Source organism: Haliotis cracherodii, unplaced genomic scaffold (genome assembly GCF_022045235.1).
Source record: "Haliotis cracherodii isolate W230 unplaced genomic scaffold, xgHalCrac1.p SCAF_3, whole genome shotgun sequence".
Lineage (NCBI taxonomy): Eukaryota > Metazoa > Mollusca > Gastropoda > Lepetellida > Haliotidae > Haliotis > Haliotis cracherodii.
The window spans coordinates 73,783,445-73,807,624 of record NW_027266286.1 but is presented as its reverse complement, the minus strand read 5'-3'; the positions used below and the strand labels follow the sequence as shown (position 1 = coordinate 73,807,624).

Here is a 24,180-nt window from a genome sequence, read left to right as displayed (position 1 = left end):
AAACATTTAGCTCCCACTGAATACCTACATGCGTTTTATTTTACTTTCAACCAGAAATAGGTTAAATCCCTCAACAATTCATTTTTTATTAGCAGTATGCGAGTCAGGTTTCCATAGAGTTATCTACCTTCGTTGAATTTATTGATTCCGAAAACTACCGATGTTGGCCGAACATTGATTATTCCCACAATCAAGTGACGTAGTGAGCTATGCCTGTGGTGTCAACATTGCCTGCCTCCGCTCATTATTTGGCTGAAACTCAGCAAAACGGGCACGGGATTGCTTCGTTTACCAACGATTGCTCTTCCCTGGGCAATCATTTACGTTTTTGGTCATTCGTAAGTGTTGCCCATATTCCGCAAATGCTAGAATTTACTATCAAAATGGTTTGTTTACATCTGAACAGAGGTCATAGCGAGCTCCCAGCCGTAGCATGGCTGTGTTGATGTTTTCATTTGATTGGACGGTGTACGGGCTACGCAGCTGCTTGTTGTTATAATCGGTTATTTCTGGATATAATTATTCCTACAAGGCTGTTGAAGAATCTGTAAATGCACCAGCCCTTTGTAGAATCTCATTGTCAAGGTCAGCTTAGTTGTAAACTAAGCAGACGATTTTTTACTGTCAAACAAGCAAACAGCTGATTGAGTGCGAGCGATGCGTCTCCATTTGGTAGGAAATTTTCCTTTGTGTGAACATATCGGTTTACAGGCCAACAAAAAGGCATTGATTACAGGTGGTAGTAGTGCACACGATTTGACATGCTTGCCATTGTTATGATTGTAGTTGACTGCATTTGTTGCCACAATATGGAACCGTTTGTCAAGATGGCTAACTGTTGCGAGCCGAGATAGGACCATTTCCTGTGTTTTCATAAGTAGGCCACCATTAATCCAGGAAATAAGCATAGATATAGATTTCCGAAGGCAAGTATGATATTTTGTTGTGCAGTCATCATTCTGTTGTGAACATGCTTGGAGATGAATCTGGTGCAAATTCCATTGTCTGTCTGCAATCTGCATGTACTTATTTATTGCAGATATAGGCCTAGCCTAAAATGCTTAATTATTAATCTTGCTTAAATATGCCATATGATTTAGTAGTTTATCACACTCCCAGTTTGTGTTTTATATTGGCAGTTAGCTGTTTCATTAATTCTGAGATTGTACATATGCAATGCTACACCGTAAAATGTTGATAAACTTGAAAAATATGGTCCTCAATTGTATGTCTTGACCCAAATTAAGTGTTAAATACAATATTTGAATTAAATTTTTGTTCTGTTGTAGATGTGTTAAGGGAATATGTTGATGCATAAATTGTATTATTTTTACTCAATTCGGTTTATTTGAGGTACATTCTAATGGTCAAAATTTGTTTTTCAGCTGCCATTGGCTTTTATAGATTTATAATAATTTCTTTTAGACATAACCAAGAAATTGATTGATAATTGAAAAATTCAAAGTTTAGACCTAAATAGCAGTTGTGTATGCAATTTGTAGTGAACAGAAAACTGCTAAGATACTTAGATAACATCCATATACCTTCAAATAACATATTTAGTCATTTCAAGGATTTGCCCTCCTTCACTGTGTAGTGCCTTGGGTTTATTCCTACAAAACAATTTCATGTCATCTTAAATCTTGCACAAAATCTCTCCTGTAGTTCTAGATGCTTTTCCATGGTGTATTCATATGTATTTGTCTGCATTAACACGTTTCTGTCATATATTACTTCACCTATTACTTGAAAATTAGCAATATCTTCTCATTTGGATCACATATTAGAGACATAGAGTTACCCATCTAACCCGTTGAAATATTAACTTTTCATTCCATGACAGGGGTGGGACAGAGTACAACAGAACTTGCATATTCCATATGGGCTCCCTAAAATCATTGCAATGGTAGAAACAAACTCATTTTGGTAACAAGTCCTTGTTTGTTGTAAATATTTGCAATTAAGCATGAAAGTCAAGCGGTCCTTGTCATGACATTGATGTCAAAATGATAGATTTCCTGGTAGTATGTTTCAGGGAAGGGGGACGAGAGATTCAGATACTACAGAGGCAAACTTCAAACACCCCAGGACCCCTTAATTTCTGAGAATAATGTTGAAAATCCAACCAGTTTCATGTTTCTACTTGTTCAATGGATATATTTACCATTTTGAAACCATTATGATGATGCACTATTGTTCTTGAAGTTGATTCGGAGCCAGGAATTCACTACCCATTCTGAATTTGCATTTTAACAAGTGAAACCGTCACAACTATCGGCGATTATGCAAAATCATAGAGAAATTATATATCAACCATAACACACAAGGTTTAAGTCGAATCTATTGATTCCGTAAGTAGAATCAACTCGCCCTGACATTTCTTTTGGGGATATAAATTAATACCAGTTTCTGACAGTAAATTGAACCCTTTTCCTGTGTATATACATGAGTGAGTGATCTTTGAACCTGTTATCAATTTATTTATTGATAAGTTAACATCAATGTCAAGATATAATGTTGACAATAGAGAGGCCTGCTAGCAGTGTTGTGCCAACATGGCCATGATGAGTAACTGATTATTCATATCCTTTGTCCAAGGCTGCTTTGTTGTGAATTCACCTGTCATGAGTTCTGACGAATAAATCTTACTTGATTCAAAACAGATGACACCAAATTGACACTTTTCTTCTTTGTGATTTAATAAATTCGCTCAGTGAAGATTACTGGTAATCGTAGCTGAGTCATTTGTCTAAAATTCTAGGTTTCGTTCAAACAGTGTAGCATTAGCAATAAGGTACAACATCAAAGCATTGAAATAGATGGAGACTTCGTAAAGGATAAAGTTGTCTTTTCTCAATGGCATTAACCAAATTGTTATGTTCTTTGGGCACATCACAGGGATTTATCTAGATGTGCTAAGAGGTTGCTATTTGGCCCCAACCCTGCAGGAAATATCAGTAAACATTTCCCAATTCATGATTTATGTTGTGACATCGAACATGTGACTTATATTTCACTGGTAACAGGATTATTAAAGAGGGCATGGCTTTTATTCTTAGGTTTACATTATAAAACACTGAATAAGATGTTAAAATACATGATTAAGATGCCTATGAATTTAGGAAAATGTGATCTTAAAGAAAATCCAAAATTTGAACAAAAAAATATTTCCAATTGGGAACATCAGGGTTAATGATTTCAGCATCTTGTAGTTGTCTGTGTAAGATATTGGGTCGTCATTAGAAGTATGTTTACTTTATTTATAGTCCAAAACTAGGCCTAATCTAAACATGTGAAACTAAAAGAGCATAAATCATGTTAATGAAAGCAATGTTTGTTCTTACTTCCGGTGGGATTGGTCTTAGGACCGTGTCATATTGTGCTGCCCCTGTGTCGTTGTTCCACACACCCCCAAATCGTAGTGATAAGTGTTTGGTGACCCCTCCCCCATTCGCTGTATCATTTCTTTTCAATGGAAGCAAAACAAACCAAAATTATCTTTACTAGCTAAGTGAATTTCTTGGCCAAACTATTCTCATACTCATGTAGTGATATTGTTTAAGTTTGTGAAACGACTTTGGGGGATAGGTGTTGCTTTCTATAGAAGTGCAGTGTTCCTCTAGATCACACACTGCATGCTTCCAGTGGCAGTTGGGTTTCAGCTGGGACCCTGGAGTAAGCTGTGCATGTTCTGTCTTACCAGATATTGTTGCCTTTGACATTTGTATTGAATTTTAGAGTTTTTATAAAGAGGGTTATGAATTATCTGGGGCTTATGATGTTTATGTTGGGGAAAATCCTTTTATTGCTTTTCCAATCATCAAGAGCTTAGGAATCTTAACATTAAGCATTCTAAAAGGTCTCTGAAGAGACCAAAATGGCAAAGTGTATGTTTCAAAAATATCATATGCCAGTGATCATGGTAATCCGCCAAGTGAATCAGTTAAGTAATGAGAGTTAAAATCAGATATAAATTTTTAAAGGAATAACATTTTATAATTATTACCTGAGAAATAATTTGTACCGTTTTTCTTGTTTTTGTTTGAAAATATGCAAAATGTGCATTTCTTCATTTATGAATCACATTTTTAGTCTCATTAATGCTTAACATTGTTGTAATATATTGTAACATACATGGCAGTCAAGAAATGTCTCCAATTTTATTGTTATAGCATGATATGTATGTTAATATCTTTCATGTAATACTTAAGATACTCTGAAATTTGATTCCTAAGTAACAATCTCTTGTGTTGTTTTTTTTGCAGACATTATGAATATACACAATCAGGGACCACGTCAAGTGTTTCTTTACAACCACGGACGCACTCACTGGTCCCAGGGAGGGCCCATCTTTTATGATCATAGACGTATCAATCATCAAGTTGCAATTGGAACTGGACAATTTCAGGGACAGTGGTTTCGGGGCCCAGTAGTACCAGCTGGCCCACAGAACTCTCCTCCATTCCAGAATTTTCGTGTGAATATTTCATGGAACGGTCCTCTTAACGGTCCCTTTCACAACAATCTGAATATACATTTTGGCAGGAACTTTGTCAATCGTGTTCACTACAGAACAAATATGATTGGTGGAAGACAGGCTCCCCAGCCAATGCTGGGGGTTGACGAGGACACTGAGTTGTGTTTTATTTGTGGTGACTATCTCCAGAACTGTAATGAGCCTGGTGTACACATGTGTGATGGGGGTCGGGACCGGGACAGTTCTTCCAGGTGTAATCAAAATGCAAGACATTCATCTGATGCAGACCAAAGGCAGGCAGAAATTAACAAAGACAATAATATCAAGACAAAGTTAGGTGAGAATGAGATAAACATATTGTTCTCCTCCTCCTCCTCCCCCTCATCATCATCATCATCATCATCATCATCATCATGTGCATTATATGTGTTGCTTGTGTTTGATGAATATGTTTATACTCAGGATTCTAAATGAAGTTTTGTAAGCAATAAGTGATCAGTACCTCATGCATGTCATAGGAGCCAATATGCTCATTATTTCAGTCACTGGTTTCAGCTTGTGGGGATTCTGAGTTAAAGTAGGTCCCCAGCAACCTTCGTAAAGGCTAGTTATTAGATCAGGAGGTGAGGTTTAGTGACTTTGTGTACCAACTGCATGGATCATTGCTCATAAACTCATTCACTGGCTTGTCTGTCCCAGACGAGATAATTCACAGACCACTGCCATAAAGCTGGAATATTGCTGAGTGCAACAAACATAATGTTCAAGTGGTTTGCCAGAACTTGTTACTGTTTGTTTGTTGTTTAATGCCACACTCAGCAAAATTCCAGCTATATGTCGGTGGTCTGTAAATAATCGAATCTGGACAAGACAATCCAGTGATTGACATCATTAGCATCAATCTACACAACTGGGATACAATGACATGCATAAACCAAGTCAGTGAGTCTGACCACCCAATGCCTCAATCACCTGTGAATATGAGTGGTGGCCGATACGTGGTGTAGTTGCTATGTTTCACCAAGGGATCAAGTCATAGCCTGCTTCACGTGACAGGGACACCACCGTGTCTTCTGACCAATGAGTGCACAGATTGCAGTGCACAAATAGCAATATTGCTCATGCAACCTGTGCCAGAGCCTTTTGGCTATCGGCTCAAAACGTTGCTTCAATATCATGCAATGCAAGGGTTCACTCAAAATTCTCCTACGGAGTACAGTCTGTGCCAAAACCCGTTTGAGTCTGCTGGCGTGAACCCGGGTATGTGAGTCATTTTATGTAGACTATTACTGGTTGAGCTTACCAGACCAAACAGAGTTTTACTAGACTCAGGCTTCGGACAAGTGGCTAAAGTTGCAGACTGAGACGGTAGGGCTGAATTGACTTCCATGACATTATTTATTAATAGATTTTGGTGTTGATATGTGGACTGTTGATCATTGAGCTTAATGGACAGAAAGCAATTTTACCAGACCCGTGTCTAATGTTGCAGGCAGTACAGGTTGACTGTGAAACAGATTTCACTAATCACTCAACTCAAACAAAGACCATATACTAATAACTAATAGCTAGTTTTAACAGTGTTTAAAATATAAAAAAATGCCAGGCGGCCATCAGGTCCCACAGACTTTAGAAGCTCCAGTTCCTGACTTAACTCTTCAGGCTGCTTATTTTGACAAAACAATTGACATGAAAGTTTACTGAAGACCATAAGGACCCATATAAATTTGAAACTACAGGCCCGAAACGAAATCTACCTCCCATGAGTCTACATGCAGGCTTATTTCGGACACTGACTCTAAAAATCTTGTGCATCAAAACAGGGATGTAAGTTAGGGTTTGTACGACACATAATACATAGAACATGCAGAGAAAAAACGAGGTATGCACAATAATATTCACTGTACCAATTTCTTGACAAGAAGTGAAATGGTCCTGTAATTGAAGTAGTTTTCAAATCTTACAGTAGTACGATACACTACACCATTTCATTACTGTACAGGACCCTTGAAATCAATTATAAGGTGTCCCTGGGACCCCTAGTTTTGTAGGTCAAGGTAAATCGCTATAAATTGCTAGGAAACATTTACAATCTTGCATACATATAAGGATAGTTGTTTAGGATTAATGATACCCCATATAATCCTGAAATTCTACTAGACCTCCATAAAACTTTAACATCAGACAAATTGACTTGAGCCAGCGGACATAGCATCCCTCATAAAAATCTTTCATAACCATGCCATCATGAAAAACATGAATTATGTATCATGACAGGGTTTCAGATCATTTTCTAGGACATTGACTGGTTGTCATCTACAATATCCTGAAGATATATTTCAAATTTGGTAAAGATATGGAAGGATGTCAAACGTTGATGATTTCATGAAAATGTTCTAATGTCAATTGTCTTTACTCAGCAAATTCACTGACATAATTGAAAACAGGCCTATATCAGTCTCCGATTTTGGCAACTAGTATGAAGCCCCAGTCTAGTATACTTCTGTTCAGTCTAGTAAGCTCATCCAGAGCTACAGATAAACAGCCTATATGCAGCTCACACAATAACACTAAATTCTACTGAAATAATGCCGAGAGCCAAATTGGGGCTTGCAGTCTCAAATGATTTTGGCACAGACTGCTATATGCTTGTGATCAACACTTTTTTGTTGATATGACATGTGCATGAAACCAGACAGTTTAGATGCATTCTTTTGGATGGAATAAACCCACCTGGAATTAAATATAGAATATAACAGTCTGTGACTTTAGCCATTAGTCTGAAAGCAGAGTCAAGAATTTTAAGCTAACTAATTAATATAAGTCTAGAATGTTAAGCTAAGCTGATAATTGTCGATACAGTGTTTCAAGTGCTCCTTGTCATATTAAAAATTCAAAGTTTTAGGGGCTCCCTAGACATTGCCATAAATGCTATATGATGACCAAAAAAATTACTCATGCTAGTGGAGACTAAAATGTGTTTGGGACAGACTGGTTCGAAAATAGCCTGAGAATTCATTTGAAAGACACCAATGGCTATTTAGAACTGGAGAAAACAAATCCCCAATATACAGACAAGAAAGGGGAAATCCCAATACATTTGTTTGGTGGAAATAAATTCATCAGCATAGATCATGACAAGTTTCATCTCTTTGAGGATTTCTTGTCAGAAGAGGTCCCTATCATCTTATGTATGTGGTAAGAGGTGACTAGTTCGGTCGTGTGGTCAGACTCCTTACTTTGATTGTCTGTCATTGTTCTCTGTTGTTGCTCATATTTTCACTGGATTGTCTGGTGCATTCTTGAATATTTACAGGCTTATTTTTTCAGCCTCTACACTATCAAAAACCAGTCTGTAAGAATGGCTTCAATGCAGAGCCATACACTCATATATGTATATCACTCCCAGTATGGACAATTATCCTTTCTTAGGTAGGGTAGCATCGTGGTTTAAGTGCTCACTCGTCATGCCAAAGACCCAGGTTTCATTCACCACATGGGTACAATGTGTGAAGCACGTTTCCGGGGTCTCCTGCTGTTATGTTGCTGGCTAAAACCTGCATAAAACTATACTCACTCACTCACTCACTGTTAAGGAATCTAGCTCCCTGAATAGCCTGTCATGGTTTTAAAATATTTCATACAGATAGCTGGCAGGCTTGTACGACTATCATGATGTCATAATGTAATGTTCTATGTGACGTCGCAATGCTTGTCAGTCACAACTGACCCTATTTGCACTTCCTGTTACCACATTCAAAGTCTGATGACAGGCACAAGATAGATCTAATTGTCACACAAATATTCAACAGCAATTAAGCCTTGTTACTTGTAATGATACATATGTTACGTGTGTCACTAGCAGGTGGACAGGATTGTATCAGTTGAACATTAATGTACACCCTCCACCATATGGTGTAATGTTTTGTGCGTCCATACAGGTAATAAACCCCGTACACACATCTAGTGACATGTGTAACTCATTATATATGACTGAATGGAGTAGCGGTGATGGTGATCAGTGTCCATTGTCAATACCCGAACAGTGAATGACTTGGGTTACATTAAGCATGTTTTGTCCCATTAAATCAGTTAAACTTGATAAATGAGTGAGTACAAAATATACACAAGGATCACATCATATGGACATCTCATGTTATGTCATTATGAAACTGTTCCATCAGTCCTAAGATCAACAACCCCCTCTGTGGTCTAGTGGTAGAATGTCCTCCCGGAGAGCATAAGGTCCGGTATTCGATCCATGGACGCGTCCTACCAAAAGACGTAAAGAGATGGTACTTGTTGTTATGATGACTGGCACTCGGCATTAAGCGGCTAAAACAAGAACTGGTTCGGCTCGGAGTCAGTATACTGTGTCTGAGTGGGGTATTCATGTTAAGCTGTGTCATGGTATCTCAGTGGGCTAGCACTATGAAATCGGCATTACTTGTCTTGGACGTGGCAGTAAACCCCATTTCACCTCACCTCACCTCACCTCACCTCACCTCACCTCACCTCACCTCACCTCACGTAAGATCAACAGCTGGTCCCTGTTACAGACAACCTTCTACTACGGTATGTACCAGTCCTAGATAAAAAGACAAAAACTCCGAGTGTTCCTGTGGCAGAGCACTAGAAGCTGCATTTTTGTGTAAAATATGCAAAATATATCACCATAACCCACTTAATTTTGGGTTCCTTGCACGCATGAAAGATTTAGAAAAACTGTTAGTATGACAGAACTGAGCGTAATTTCAGCTTGCATACCCAAATGCACATCTGCATTTACTGATCAAATGGAGGCATCACCTATTCATAAACTCTACTTCAGTGAACGATGCATAAAAAGGGATACATCCTACTTGTGGCATATATGTCACTATTCTGTGCACATGTGGCATTGAGGCAGCATATTAAAAATTACCTGAAAAGACATTTTAAGCAAAATTATTTTAACAAATGCCTACCCTTGATTTAAAAGTACCAAGATGACTCATTCTAAGGGAGTTAAAATATATCGAATACCCAAAGAAAATGATTAAGTACCCAATGTAAATAATAACATGTGAGTGAACAGTGTGGTGTAGAACTAATTGGAACACTACTTGTACACAACTCTCCCTATCTCCTCTTCTTAAGGGTACTCATGATAATGGTATTGGACATGTTGAATTTCTAAAGAGAGAGGAGTGGTGATTTTGATTTCTAATTCTAAGACCCAAACCATGACACATAAGCCCTTTAGTTTTTGAACTTTGATCAATAAATCACTGTTCAGTGAGTTAAATTGGATTTGAGGAAATAGTTCAGCTTATACTATTTCTGCCCATGATATGGGTTGATAACACTGATGAGGTCCTACAGTTATTATTAAAAAAGAGAATACAGTTTTCACATATCAAAAGAAATAATAGCCCCCAACCTTGTTTTTCCTTGGTAGCCACCACGCTAAATTTAACATTGAAACCTCACACTTCTTTCGGTTCCAAATTCAATTTAGCTCTGTTAAAGCTACAGGTAACATGGCTCCACGTTGAAAACACAGTATGTTTATCCCCTAAATCATGTAAGAATGGAGATTCTATGTACTAGAAAACTGACAGCTATAGAAAATGGCAGTAGTCCTAGTCCTTGCCAAACTGCCTAATAGTTGTGGTATAAGAAATTGGCCATTTTTAAGGGTTAAGCTATTTGTATCATTGTAAGGGCTAGTGGACTAAAATGTTGGTTTCTAACTTTCTGCCGCTGATTGATGATGTAACAAGTCCTGAGATTCATCCATGTCATGCTAAATATCAATGGTATCAAGTCAATCCATCAAAGAATATTTGTAGTCTCCATTTAAGGTTTGGATGTTTGGTAGGCAAAATTTGGTTTTCATGTAAGGTAGGTGAAATTAGGTTTTGACCTGAGGTAGGCACCATTATTTGATCCCAGGGTTTAGACCAGACAATCCAGTGATGGAAATCATGAGCAACAATCCTGGAAATTGAGATACGATGACCTGATATGAACCAAGTCACCGAGCCAGACTGCCCTATCTAGTTAGTTGCCCCATATGACAAGCATAGGTTGCTGAGACCTATATTCTTACTATACTTGTAATACAGGTGAACACCTTTAATGTCTTTGTACAGGTGACTTGTTATATGGGTGAACTAGTGTTATATCTTTGTATAGGTGACATGAAAGCCTGAAAGGGGGCATTTAGACTGGCATCAAGTCTCTGAAATGAACATATTTTACAGAAAAAACAGATGTTAAATTATAGTTATACAAATATAATAAAAAAGTGCCCTGAGACTAGACTTGAAAAATATTATAGACTTGATACGGCTGTATTGGATATATTTGTTTCAGGGTCTGTATGACAGAGTAGGGGGCATTAAGATGGCTCAGTTGTCTAAGGCACTAGAATTTGCAGTTCAGAATTGTGCTCGGATCATATAATCAAGGATTTGAATCCAAGATTATGATTGATTATGGTCCTATGTTTGTCATTGTCATACTTTGGTTGATCACTGTGCTTGTAAACTTCAGAAGCATTAATTGAATCCTCTAATGAAGTTCAGAAACCATCCATATTAAACATTAAGGGAGAGAAGCCAATCTTTGATACCTACACAATTAAATACTTCAAGCACCTTCTTTTCTTTTGAAACTGTATTCTTTGATACTTAGAACACTACTGGACCTAGTTTGAAAAAAGCAATCCTATTAGCTGTCTTAAACCCCTAATCTACAGGTTTGAAGCCGATATCCAAACATTTTGCTCAAAACATCCTCCTCTTTACCTTCAGAAACTGTTCTTCAAAATGTTCAAGACAGTTTGAAAAATGACTACAAAACAGTATCAGAAGCACTTGAAAAGTACCTCGCGGATCGCATCAGTGAGATTAGCACGATACACAGAGAGGTGAGCTCCCGGAGAGAGGCTTTGACCAAGCTACAACAGGAACTGGAAGCCAGGACCAAGGACCTGGAAGTGAAGGAGAAGAAGCTGGTGGAGTCCCAAAGCCAGTTCACCAAGGAAAGGCAACGGTGGGTGGAGGACAGCGAGAAGGAGAGGATGGAAATTGCTCGCCAGTGGCAACAGCTGAAGGATGAGATCACACGCATGGAAGAGCTGCATGATGTACAGAAAGTGAGTCATCCTCCTCCTTGTCATGATCTGTCTGTTTTGGTGCAAGTTTTGGTTGTTTTATCTGCTATGCAGGGTAGGATGTTAGTTGAACCTTTAAAAAGAGCTTCAGATGGGGTTCTAGTACAGTATTTTGCGTTTTAATTCTTTTTTTTTATTAATCACAGTTTGACTGTAATTGGTGAGAAAATAAAATAATAGAGAAACAAAAATTAAATTAAAGAATCCCTTGGCTCTGTTTAATGGTTTTGCAAGTTATCTTTGTCACTGGTATCCATGGCTTACAAAACCTTTCTTTTAAAAATGTATATTCTGCAAGGTTTATCCTTCCATCCTGAGATTTAATACACAGCAGTAGGATAGATGTACTAACTCCTTGTACCAGCTTATTCATTGTTAATGTCACCATATTTATTTGTGCTTTCTATGTAAATAACATATATTAGAATATATTCTCAAGGACCAAGATAGTGACATCTTTTCATAGGAAAAAGGTAAGTTGTTTAGGATGAACTTATACTAGATTGCTGGGAATTTAAAGCTGATATCAAACAATGGCATCTGTTAATTTGTCTCTGGAGTTGTGAAAAATTCTGGAAAATAATGAATCTTTTCAAAGTTTGAATGCTGTTATACCTCCATGGCAGTGACCATGCCACAGGTCACTTAGTCGTCCTGATTTCTGATTTAGATCCTTCGTGTCTCTGAGATATTATGACCATGCATGGTGTAGTAGACACAGGTAAGGTTTGTAATCCACGACTCAACACAAGTGTATACCTAATGCAGATTACGAACATGAGGGGCTGCTAGGTAGCCTAGAGGTTAAAGTGTTTGCTTGTCACTCAAATAACTGGTTCAAGTCTCCACATGGGTCCAATGTGTGAACCCAATGCTTGGTGTCAAGTTTGAATCTAGTAGTTGTGCTGATTTGAGCTGCTGTAATAAATACATGCATGACAGTAATCTGCCGGGCTAAAACATATGAAATAATAAGATGTAAAACCAGGTCACATTAAAAACCACAGGATGCTGGTAAACAAGTGAAAGGTAAGTCTGTCTCAGTGGGTTGCAACAGTTCATATCACCTTTTAATGTTTTTTTTCTTATTTTGGATTGGTACCATTGTAAGCATCTGCATGCCAAGCACTTTCATTCAAGCAATTCTTATACTCATTTTTGTAAAGGAAGGAATAATTGTCAGCCCTGAGAGTGCACTGAGGATTGACCATTGATCAATTGTCTATGGTTTGCAGGTAAACATTTCATTTCAGTGTAGTTGTGAAAGGAACACAATCAAATATGGTGGACAATATGTGTCAGTTTACATGTTTTGAGCAAGTGTTGTTCTTGTGAAACTTTAGTTATGATGAAAATTGTAAAACAGGACCTTACTATGTAATTAGATGAGTGTATGTTTAGCTCACTTGAACTGAAGGTTCATGTGAGCTTATGTTATGGCACATTGTCAGTTATGTTTTTTTTACATTTTTGACATGACCTGTTTTCATAAGGTCTACACTGTTAAAACTTTTGTGATTCCAGAAAAATGTGTCTCTTAGAAATGCACACAGTGCCTGTACAATTTTATCCATGGTCAAAAGTGTAATATTGGCCCATTATTTGCCCTCAACATTTCTGCAATTATCCTTGTGAATTTTGTGCAGCAAATATGTTGTGTGGAAATCAGGCAATTATATGTTCATTTTAAACCAAATGAATTTACCCCGCTATGACCTTTGACCTTGGTGACCTTCACAAACCATCATTAACCACTGCATTTTGTACATCTCCTCTGAAACCACTGTGTAGTAATTTTCTCTACATGTTCCAAGCTTTGGCCCAAGCATTTTGATCTGAAGTGACAGATGGCTTCCACTGCAGCCATATTAGAAATAACTATGCCACATTGGTACGTATCATTTTGAAATTGATGTACAGTTAGATTGTGGTATGCACAAAGATATGTGTCTGTTTTGATATTTACTAATTTTGGTTATATTTAAGAATTCACTTTTACTTTGTGTGAGTTCATGGGAGTATGATCCTTACTAGAACTCAGAGCCAGACAGCATGAACATTGATACAAACATTTCTTGTAATATTTTCTATCCCTATTTGGTCCTCTGAAAGATGTTTGTGTACACAATTTTAGAAATTGTGTATGCTCTCATGTTTGTACTGACTGCCAGACAAAAACTGTACTGCGACAAAATGGTTCCTCAAGACATGGTATGGGCGGATGTATGCTCAAAATGGACAGGACTAACATCCTTTGTAGTTACAACAAATGAATTTGAATATTATTCAACATTAGATGAACAATGTCTGTTAAGACTACCTCTGTATGAGTCAGTCACAGTGACATTGCATCAGAATACATTGACTTCAAGATGGCAAAATGGCTGATATGGTCAACATGACGTGAGAAATATCCGCAATTTGTCATCAGTGATCAATTGGCCGATCATGTGTAGAAATTGGAATAGGTTCTGAAGTAATTTAGTCGATTGTTGCACAATTTTGTTGACTGTCATTGCGTGTGTAGTTTTTAGTGTGCATTTTGTTCAATACAACCAGTTGTAGCAAGAATATTTGATAATGAGCATGCAGTCAAACACTCTGACATTTTCAAATTTAGGAAGTGGAATTTTGTGTGTATGATCCTAGTGAAAATATCGTCTCTTAGATTTTCTATCTGATTTAAAAAATGATTGCCATTGCAGATATTAAAAAGATATTTTGGTGTATACTCAAACCCTTTTGAAGTATCATTTGAAATTAGTTATTCAGTATTTATGATGGGGTATTTGCAAGTATGTATGATAAATCTACGATCAATATTAATCTAGTTGTATTGCATTTCCACTTCTCTCATACCGGAGAGATGCAGGAGAAATTGAGACTAATTCCCAGCTTGTAGCAACAGATGTTTGATCTGGTATCTAACGTGGCTGCTCAGCTGCTCAGGCATGGTTCAATGAGTAATTTGATACCAAGTGAATATGCTTATTGTGTAGCGACACATGTCACATGGTTTGTTGGACTTACCGTGATCATGGTGATGTGCATAACCTTGATTTCAAAGATGGTTTGATTGATATTGTTGCAAAAGTTAGAGCAAGTTCAGGTGAGCTCCAGAACCTTTTGGCTCTATTGTTTCAGCAAACTCACTGTACACTCACTGACACATTTTCATTTTCCTTATAGTGTAAGTATTGCATGTCTAAGTTTCAATTGTTTCATTGTTTACCTTGTGATCAAGAATATATATATGCCATCCAGAAACAAAAAGAAAATCAGTTTTTTTTTGCACATCAGTAGATCTTACAAAATACATAGAGCACATTTAAACATTGACATAACCATTACTTAAGAAACATCTGAATAGTTTATTCTGAATATTTCAAGCACAGATAGTCAGACAAACTAGAGCTTGTCAACCAGAAAATTTAAATTTAGATGCAAATATTCTGCACAGATAGCATGACTAACCTTAAACCACTACATGTACAATTTGTTAACAGTAGCACCAAGTGTTACATAAGCTGCACAATATCAAGCTGTGCGATAAAAAGTGTTACAGCAGACCTACATACACATGTACCGTTATTATCATGATTATTGAAAAAGCACATGCTGGTTATCTATGTCCCTTTATGCCGGACAAGGTATGAATATGTTTCAGTGTGTGGGTCGCAGTGACACAGGAATATATTCTCTTCTGTGTGTTTTTTTTTCAACAATATCTCTGACCTAACCTAATGTTTCAGGTTTTACAGGATTTTGCACTGCTTAGTATCAAAATACCTCACAGATTTCACAAGCAGAGTGTCTGACACACTTGTAGTTTTGATTATAACAATTGGACAATACAGAGATGAAATTGGTAAGACAAGGATGGGTTCCTGACTGATTTAGCTGTATGGGTGTGCAAATGGTGTTTTATAGTTTCTGTGGAGAGCTTCACTGCATCAGTCATCAGTCCTTTGCGTGCCTTACACATTCATCCCAGGGATTATATATGTTTCGGAATATCAGCTTCCAGGCAACTTTACATGTAATCAAATATTCCAGGAATGTATCTCTTTTTGAGATATATGGAGTAATACCAAACATACCAAAGATGTGATAATGGTTTTATTACACCACTAATAACTGTGAGGCAATGAATGAGATAAAACTTCAAGAAGTTAGGAGGACCCGAGGATCGAGGACGAAGAGGAGCCTGTGTGGTGCCCCAGGAAACAAACCATCGTCATGTGCTGATTTTGTGAATTTCTGTCAGTGTGTCCCCTGTTGTGAAGATGGTCTTCTTGTTGTGGATTTAACAACTTACCTTTTGATATGAGGTGTGGAATCAGATCACACTGCCCAACACGCTAAGTTGCACAAAGAACTCAGTTGAGTGCTTGACAGAAAAGAATTCCAAAACCTTATCAGTCTAATCTAAGGAAGAGTCCCTGTATCTTGGTTGTCACTCCCAGAATCCAAGTCATAAGGCGACGATCTGGTTGCCTCGCAGCCCTCATTGCTGAACACTCCAGGGTTATCCTTGGGTAAGGTAATTTTCTGAAAATCATTTGATAGACAATGATAAAATACATTAATTAAATTTGTAGAAATATATACAATTTACTTATGGTACAATCATTATGGCTGTTGCAATAGCAGAGAACGGAAGTAATATTTTTGGGGTAAATCTGATGTGTGGAACAAGAATAAAGTCCTATACATCAGCATGTTAAGTCATCAATTCAATAGCCATTATAAGAAAGGAAAATATCTTTGGCATAGTATTTTACATGTTGTGCTGAACTGTTCCAAAACTTGGTGAATATAAATAATGAAAATATTCCTTTGTGGTATCATGTGTTATGATAGTTGCTTAATGTTTTTTTGTATATAGGAATGAACATCAGCTATCAACAATTATGTAAGAGCAAAATTGTTAAGGTAAGTTCTTGTATTGAGAGGTTAGTAGTTTCCATGGTTACTGAGTCCACTACAATATAAAACTCTTGCATTACCGTTACTACTGTAGTCAAAAGAATTTTCAACTTCAAATATTTAGTAAAGTTTATTATATGAAACTGCTAAATTCATAACATATGATCAATATTTTCACACATCAAATGTCAGTCATGTTTATTTGTTTCACAAATATAAATATGAACACAATACACAAAGTGTCAAATATTGCTACAAGGAAACAGATTTCCTTTTCCGGTCCTCATAGTTGGCAAGACATGTTACCATGGTTACATGTCAGGATGTAGTCTTTGTTAGATATTTTCTTCCTCGCATTTTGAATATTTCCTGAAGTTTGATTTGAACATGAGACATGATGTGCTAATAAGAGACATTTCAATATCCTTTTGAGTCAAGATTAACGGGTTAATAAAAATCCCCACGAAGCATTGTAATAATGATCTTATGCACCTTACAGCATTGTCTGTTTAATGCAGACATCGCTGTTGTCGTAATACAGACATCATTGTTGATGTAATGTGTTGGAAACATGTTTACGATGTTGAGCTCAATACTGTTCTCAAACTAGACGCCACTTCCCCTCACAACACCTATTATTTGTCTGTGTAATAATAAGAGGACTATCGCATTTGTGTGTGTATCATTCAGATACAGTTTTGGACTGATGCTTGCACAGCTTCAGACAACATCAATGTCAACTTTCAACTTTAAACACATTCATGTTTCTTCAGATACCATGCTGTTAATGATGTATATTTTTCAGCCACCGTCAACAGTGGACAGTACATTGGTGATACACATATATAGTGTTATTCCCATTTTGTTGTTCACACTGCACAGCGATTCGTCGATCTTTTCCAGTATAGGATGTTTCCGATTGTGCAACTGTTCGTTCACTATGTATAGGTCAAGTAAGTTGTCATTGTCAGCCAAACAAATCCACTGATGTACGCAATATGGGCATAAGGATTCAGATGATTTATCGATTTGACCTGTTTGGCAAGTCATTATTTGAGAGAGTGAATACTGCTTTGCACTCTAGGAGCAGTCATTAGCTCACCTGGACCAAAGGTTCAAGTCAGCATGTGCCGTGATCTGTTGTTTATTGTCTATTGCCAGTCGTTATATGTTGATTCTTTAATGAAAGAGACACATGTGACGAAGTTGTCTAAGGGGCTGCAATCCCTTGTTGCATCCCTTGGCAGTACCATTAAACTATGACAGAAGGTTTAAAGCTCATGTTTAATGTAGGCGGGGCAGATACGATTTTGTTGAATGTTTTCAAGTTAATTTAATATTAAATATTTAAACATCTGTCTTAGAATATATCACAATTTCACTTATAACCAATCCATCTTGTGACAATATCTGTTGCACAGTCAACACGGTAGCCTATTAATACCCGAAAATATATACACTTTGTCATGAAGTGGGGCATAGCTTGCCAAGTTGTCTGTGCAGGGTTGTGTCCCGTAGGCTTGCCAGAAAAGTATGATCATGGGTTTGAACACCTTAATTGTGTTTCTAGTTTTGACAGCACCATACCTCTTCAAAGGGGTAGAGGTCTAATCCCTGCTTTCCTACCACACCAAGCTGATGCAAAGTGATGTAGCTGAGATACTGTTAAACCAACCTTGATCACTTTAGTGGAATGTTTCGTTCAAATGTATACCACTTTGGTGAAACCCACAAGTATGAGTGTGGTGCTCACAAAACTAGACACATATTCAGGGCACATTTGGCATTTGAACCCATCCTGCATGAAGGATGAGTAATTCACAAATTGATCATTGGTCTTAATTTTCAGCATTTGAAATGGAGTAAATGTTCATGCATTAATAATATTTTTGAAATATGGATCATTTGAAAATATTTTAATAAAGAAAACATGGGATTCTAATTTGTCTTGTTTAGAATAGTGTAATGTAGGTTGGGACAAGACCCTGCTCATACCAGTATACATATTCAAATGTGTTGACTTCCAGTTCAGCATGTTTCATGAGTACTTATCACTGCTATTTCCTTCTACTTTCTGTCTTTTTAAGACTACTCATACTTTGTCCTGTTAATATATATCCAAACTGATATTTAAATGTGTCAATCATTTTGAAATAACAAATGTACTGCTTGTTTGAAAACTATTAAATATCATGACATATGAGGGCTAACTATAAAGCTGTGTTTCAAGGGACATTATAAGTGCAGTATATCTATATCAGTCATTATGAAAATAAACCTTTCTTATTAGTTGATATATGTCAAGTATTAAGTTTGGCATCTGATGAATATTACCTTTGATGGGAAAGATTATTCTTGGAGTGATGTTTATTAGATATTTATTTACAAGTAACTAGATCTATCTTCACTATGATTCTTTGTCATGATCTTGGTGATGGTTACGAAATGCTAAGTGCAGATAATTTTATGATTATTTTTGTTGTTAGTTAAAAAAACACTTCATGACAACTCAAACATTTGAAATATGATAAGGAAAAAATAAAAAAAATTCAGCAAATCATAAGTTTTCAAAGTTTTATAGTAAAAAAGGTACCAGTATTTACCATGCAGTACCCATTCAACCACAAGTGTTGGCACAATAATACATGCAATGTCTGCTCAACAGCTGTGACTGCTCTAAGGCATTGATTTTGCTCAGCAAGAATGCAATGGGATATTGAGCTCTGAATATTTATTATTAACTGGTCCTTATGCCATATGGTTGTCAACTGAATATACATCAGAGTTTATTGGATTGATATTGCAGCAATTTAATTAGGTGTAACAGTAATTTGTTAAAACAGTATGTTTTCATTTGCTACTTTTTGATTAAAGTGAAAGTCAGATCTTATTTTCAATCATGTCCGTACATGTCTCGCATGCTTTGACTTTCTGGTAGAAATGTTTTTGTTCAGTTTTATGCTGATGTCAGCATGTCTTAATTTTGTCTGAATTTCAGTAGACGTAGACGTAGAACAATGGTAATGTTTGATAATATACAGCAAATGTGCCTTTTTTTCTATGCAGATATGAATATTGAAATTGGGATGCATGATATGCGCTTGACTAATATGATTCGGTCTTATTTTCAGGGACGTGTGAAGCTTGATGTAGGCGGCCATGTTTACACTACATCCTTGCTGACCTTGACCCGTGATGCTGAGTCCATGCTGGCGGCCATGTTCAGTGGACGCCATGAGATACGAGTGGAACAGGATGGAACAGTGTTTATTGACCGTGACGGCACACATTTTCGCCACATCCTCAACTATTTGCGAGATGGTGGAGTGACGGTTGACTCCTTGCCAAGGAGTCGACAGGTCCTGAAGGAACTGCGGAATGAAGCTGTTTATTACCAGCTGCATGGCTTAGTGCAGCAAATAGAGAAATTTCTCTAACTATTCCATCTTGCCTTCTCAATACAATCCAAATGCTTACACCAGAAATCACACTGGTTTGACATCACAAATCTATGTCTTGACAGCCAAAGATATCAGATTCATCCTATAGCAGCAATGCAATGAACACATGACACTGCCAAAGTTTACACATTCAGGTTGGAGTGAGCAGCAGAAATTGGGAAAGTTCAGACTTCTTATGAAACAGTTAGTCCTGGTGAAATTGTTCACAAATAAATTTCTTTTCAGAACATGATTTAAAACACAATATTCTGAAGCTGAAGGACTCTGTAAGCACGTTGGATCCTAGGATAGTCCATACAGTATGGTTAATTTTCTTCTGCTTTGAGCATACCTTGGCGCCCATAACTTTGCTATGTTGGTGTTTGGTGGAGGTATTTTAGACAGTTCTTGTTCATTCTACTTAAAATGCCACTATTTACAAAACTAGTTTTTTCGGGAAACTAGAAATCAGAGTGAAGAAACGCAATGTGTATCTTGTGTTTCCAGTATAAATAACAAATTATGTGTGTTTAATTTTGGGGCCATCTTAATTTCATAAATCATGCCTAATATGGAATAACACTAGGGTTTAATATAATGAATTATATATCATAGTGTAATGTTATCTGCATTAATATATACATCTGCAGGGATGCTACAAAGAATGTTTGCTCATTATATTATACAGGTTTTGAAGCTACAAAGCCAGATTTGCAAAGAAAAAATCAAACTCAAACAATCTTGAATTTGTTTTATTTATCACCTCAATTTATTTGTTTATTACCCATGTTGAAAAAACAGGTTTGTAATCTAAAATTACACTTCACATGCAGTCCTTGTATATCAGATATCTTGGAGTAAGCATGCAAACATAATAATCTGTGTTAGCCGATTTTAAGAAACTCGTAATTTCTGTTACCTATGTTGAAATAAATAAGATTTAAATCTTAAGTAAACTTAACATATTCCTTAAAAGTTTGTGTAATCAAATATCTTGGAGTAAACATTCAATAAACAATATTCTGCTTATGGACATATTTCATAATCCCAGTGAAATTAAAGTATGGTGTCCCATGTTTCCTAAGAAACCAAGAATCTTCTAGCTTATACAGTGTTAGAAAGTGTTTTATATATAATCAGTATGTCTTTCGATTCAATTCTTATTCTATACCTCGTATATGATTGTGATACCTTGTTGTATAATCAATTAAAATATATATTATTCATATATATCTATAAAATTATTTTACCTACCAACTTTTATCTAATGTTTCTTTGAGTGCAATGGAAATGGTTATATTTCATTTATTCAACACTGTTGACTCATTAGGAGCTTTATTCTGACAGTGTATGGTGTCAACATAGACAAGAGGTCGCGTGTCCAAGGGGGTCATCGTTTTAGGTTTATATATATATATGTGTGTTGGACAAGGCCTGTTTTGGGGGAGCTCTTTGAGTCAGTCAGTATTACCTATGTGTTTTGAATACACGTTTCAGATTCTTCAAGGAAGATTTTGAGTTTTGAGGAACTTGTGGTTTTCGGTATTTAGCCATCGCTATATTTGGTCATCTAAATATTAACCTGCATTGGGCCAAGATTTTAGATTACAATTGTTTATTGTTACATATTTTATCTCTGGAAGATGGTGTTCTACTTTGGCCTTTTCTCATGGAATTCATAATTGCTATAATTTTAGATAAACGCATGTTATTTGAATTACATCAATATTTGTGTCAATTTTCTTGTATTATCTGAGTTTTAGTATTGACTATTTGGAAAAATCAGTGATCATTTGAAGAATAGTTGTCACTTCAAGATGATATGTTAGTGAAAAACAGTGGAATGGTTAATGTGTGATGTACTCGTAATGTGGAATGTCTCAATTACTGAACCTGTGGTATAAGTAGCCATACACAGTGAACGACACCATAGTTATATAAATTTCACCCAAAATGTGGTCAAATATATACTCTCAAATGACAGTAGCTGTAATTCAAACTTTCCACTATACACATGCTTAACCACCATAAGCATGGAACCTAGTCACTATACAGAAGCACTGTTTATCAATGCTTGTATATGATTAATATGAGATGATTCACAATATTAAGCACATATATTCCATTGCCTGTTCACCTACCCTATAACCATTTTCTTATATAAGCCTGGTAGGTATAGCTATTTATTACTATGACATATGTTATATCTACTTGTGATGTTATAAAGTAGAACCAATGATCCTTTATTTTTGTGATATTTACCTAGTGCTGACCTATTTGCTCCTGTGCATGTTATGATATACAAGATCTACTATGGTGTGCTGGCTTTCTAGTAAGAGTGGTTTGTATTGTATGTCACATGTGACACGGATGTGGGACTCAGGAACCGGTTTAGATAACAATTATTAACCAAGAAATTCACTGTCAGATATGTTGATATTTTTCATACCGTGCAGGGTAATGCCATGTGTGAAATCCCACAATTGTTTTGGATCAGTTCTTGAATAAATCTGCTTGTCACTACAATTTTTTCACTATCAAATTAGGCCATGTTTAATCCTCTTGATGTTTTTCTCAGTAATGTCATTTCTATTGATCACGTTCAGGTTATTTAATCATAATAACATGGCATTTGAAATAATTTCAGCTTAGATGTATTTTTTGGGAATTAATCCTGTTAGACATTGATTTGAAAAGGAGAGTTAAGTGAAAATGACATTTGAGCTGTTGCATTTCATCAATGTTTGTTTTCTTATGAGAAATATCTATATTGATCAGTGATTTGTATTGTGAAAGTCCCTGATAATGTTTTGCACAGATCCGTGAGTAATTTTCTCTCTACAAGAGGGTGTCTCCTACCTTATCTCTTAGCAACACGATTGGAGTGAGTGAACATTATACACTGTCATTCAAGTATTACCGTACACAACTTAAATATTGTAACAGTTAACATTTGCAGTTGTACCTAGTGAAATGTGCAGTCTTCTAACCTTTTCAGAGCACATAGATTTGAAATATGGATGTAACTTAATAACAGTGACTGTTTACACTTTTCTTCTGATTATCTGTACCCGGAGTTAGCTCCCTTAGATTATGATCGCCTGTGTCGTTGCCGAAATGTTTCATGTAAGAGCTAGGGGTGTAATGGTCTATATGATACCCATGGAATATACACAGTACAAGGACTATATTTTTCTGTATTTGTCATTTGAAAATTCTTGTGTAGTTTATCGTGCTAGATGTCACCTCAGGTGTTTTCTATATTGTATTTGCTGTTTTAAGTGCCCTACTCCTGTAAGTACCCCCTGACCAACTTGTAAGTAATTTTGATGACAGACAACATGTACTGAACAGCAAGGGCTGAAAATGTACATGACAGTCTGTATGCTCTTGTGTATATTATAGATATTCTTTCACAGAAAAAAGCAGCATTAAAGGGGATATAATTGCTTAGTAATTTTTATCAATTTCTTCCTCGATGTTTGTACTAAGATTAATTATGTATAATTCACTGACATTAAACACTTTTGTATGGTTTTAATAACTGTCCCCAATGCTAATTATATAAGTCCCTTTAGTGCTTATTACGGCAAATATGGTATTCTTCCTACCATTGATAGGTGACATTATCCATCCAAATAGAAGTATGCTTTCTGTATGGTATTCATAGTAAAAATCCTTTGATTTAGCATCAGATCTTGGACATACAATACATAGTAGACAGTTGTAAGGTTTATGACAACATGAACTGAATGGTAGAAGAAATTAGCATCAGTATGTAGTTTAAAGTCTGTGAAATCTGTATGGTACTACATATTGTATGGTAAAGTCAGTATTGTCATAGGAATCCGACCGTTTCTCATGTTTATGGTTACACCCCTAGTAGGAACCAACAGAAGTGGAATCAACACGCTACAAGCATTGTCTCAACAGTTTCTTAAGCATGCTATTGGTGTCTGTAAATTAGATGTAATCGTAAAAATGTTAAGTAATCCTAAAAAATGACCAGTGTTACAGTTTTGCCGCTAGGCTTGGAGTTTAAGAAGCTAAAGCACACCAGTTAGAGAGAAGATGTGATTCGAAGTGAGCTTATTTGTGGGTAGGATTCAGGTGCTGAACCATATAGAACTGGACATACTGTACACTTAATATTGTGAGGTTTAGAATTGGCT

At 36.4% G+C, this 24,180-nt stretch overlaps 1 protein-coding gene across 3 annotated transcripts; it reads left to right on the top strand.

The window, feature by feature from the left end:
• The first annotated feature begins 208 nt into the window (after window positions 1–208).
• LOC139473622 (uncharacterized) lies at window positions 209–21,987 on the top strand. 3 transcript variants are annotated; one of them, XM_071256297.1, is made up of 5 exons: window positions 209–338; window positions 787–926; window positions 4,266–4,814; window positions 11,278–11,621; window positions 19,700–21,987. In XM_071256297.1, the coding sequence occupies exons 3-5, from the start codon at window positions 4,271–4,273 to the stop codon at window positions 20,003–20,005; spliced, it is 1,194 nt and encodes a 397-aa protein (XP_071112398.1). In that variant the 5' UTR covers window positions 209–338; window positions 787–926; window positions 4,266–4,270; the 3' UTR covers window positions 20,006–21,987. The 3 variants fall into 3 exon arrangements, with proteins under 3 accessions (XP_071112398.1, XP_071112397.1, XP_071112399.1); XM_071256296.1 differs by lacking the exon at window positions 787–926; XM_071256298.1 differs by lacking the exons at window positions 209–338; window positions 787–926 and adding an exon at window positions 544–672.
• The last annotated feature ends 2,193 nt before the right edge of the window (window positions 21,988–24,180 follow it).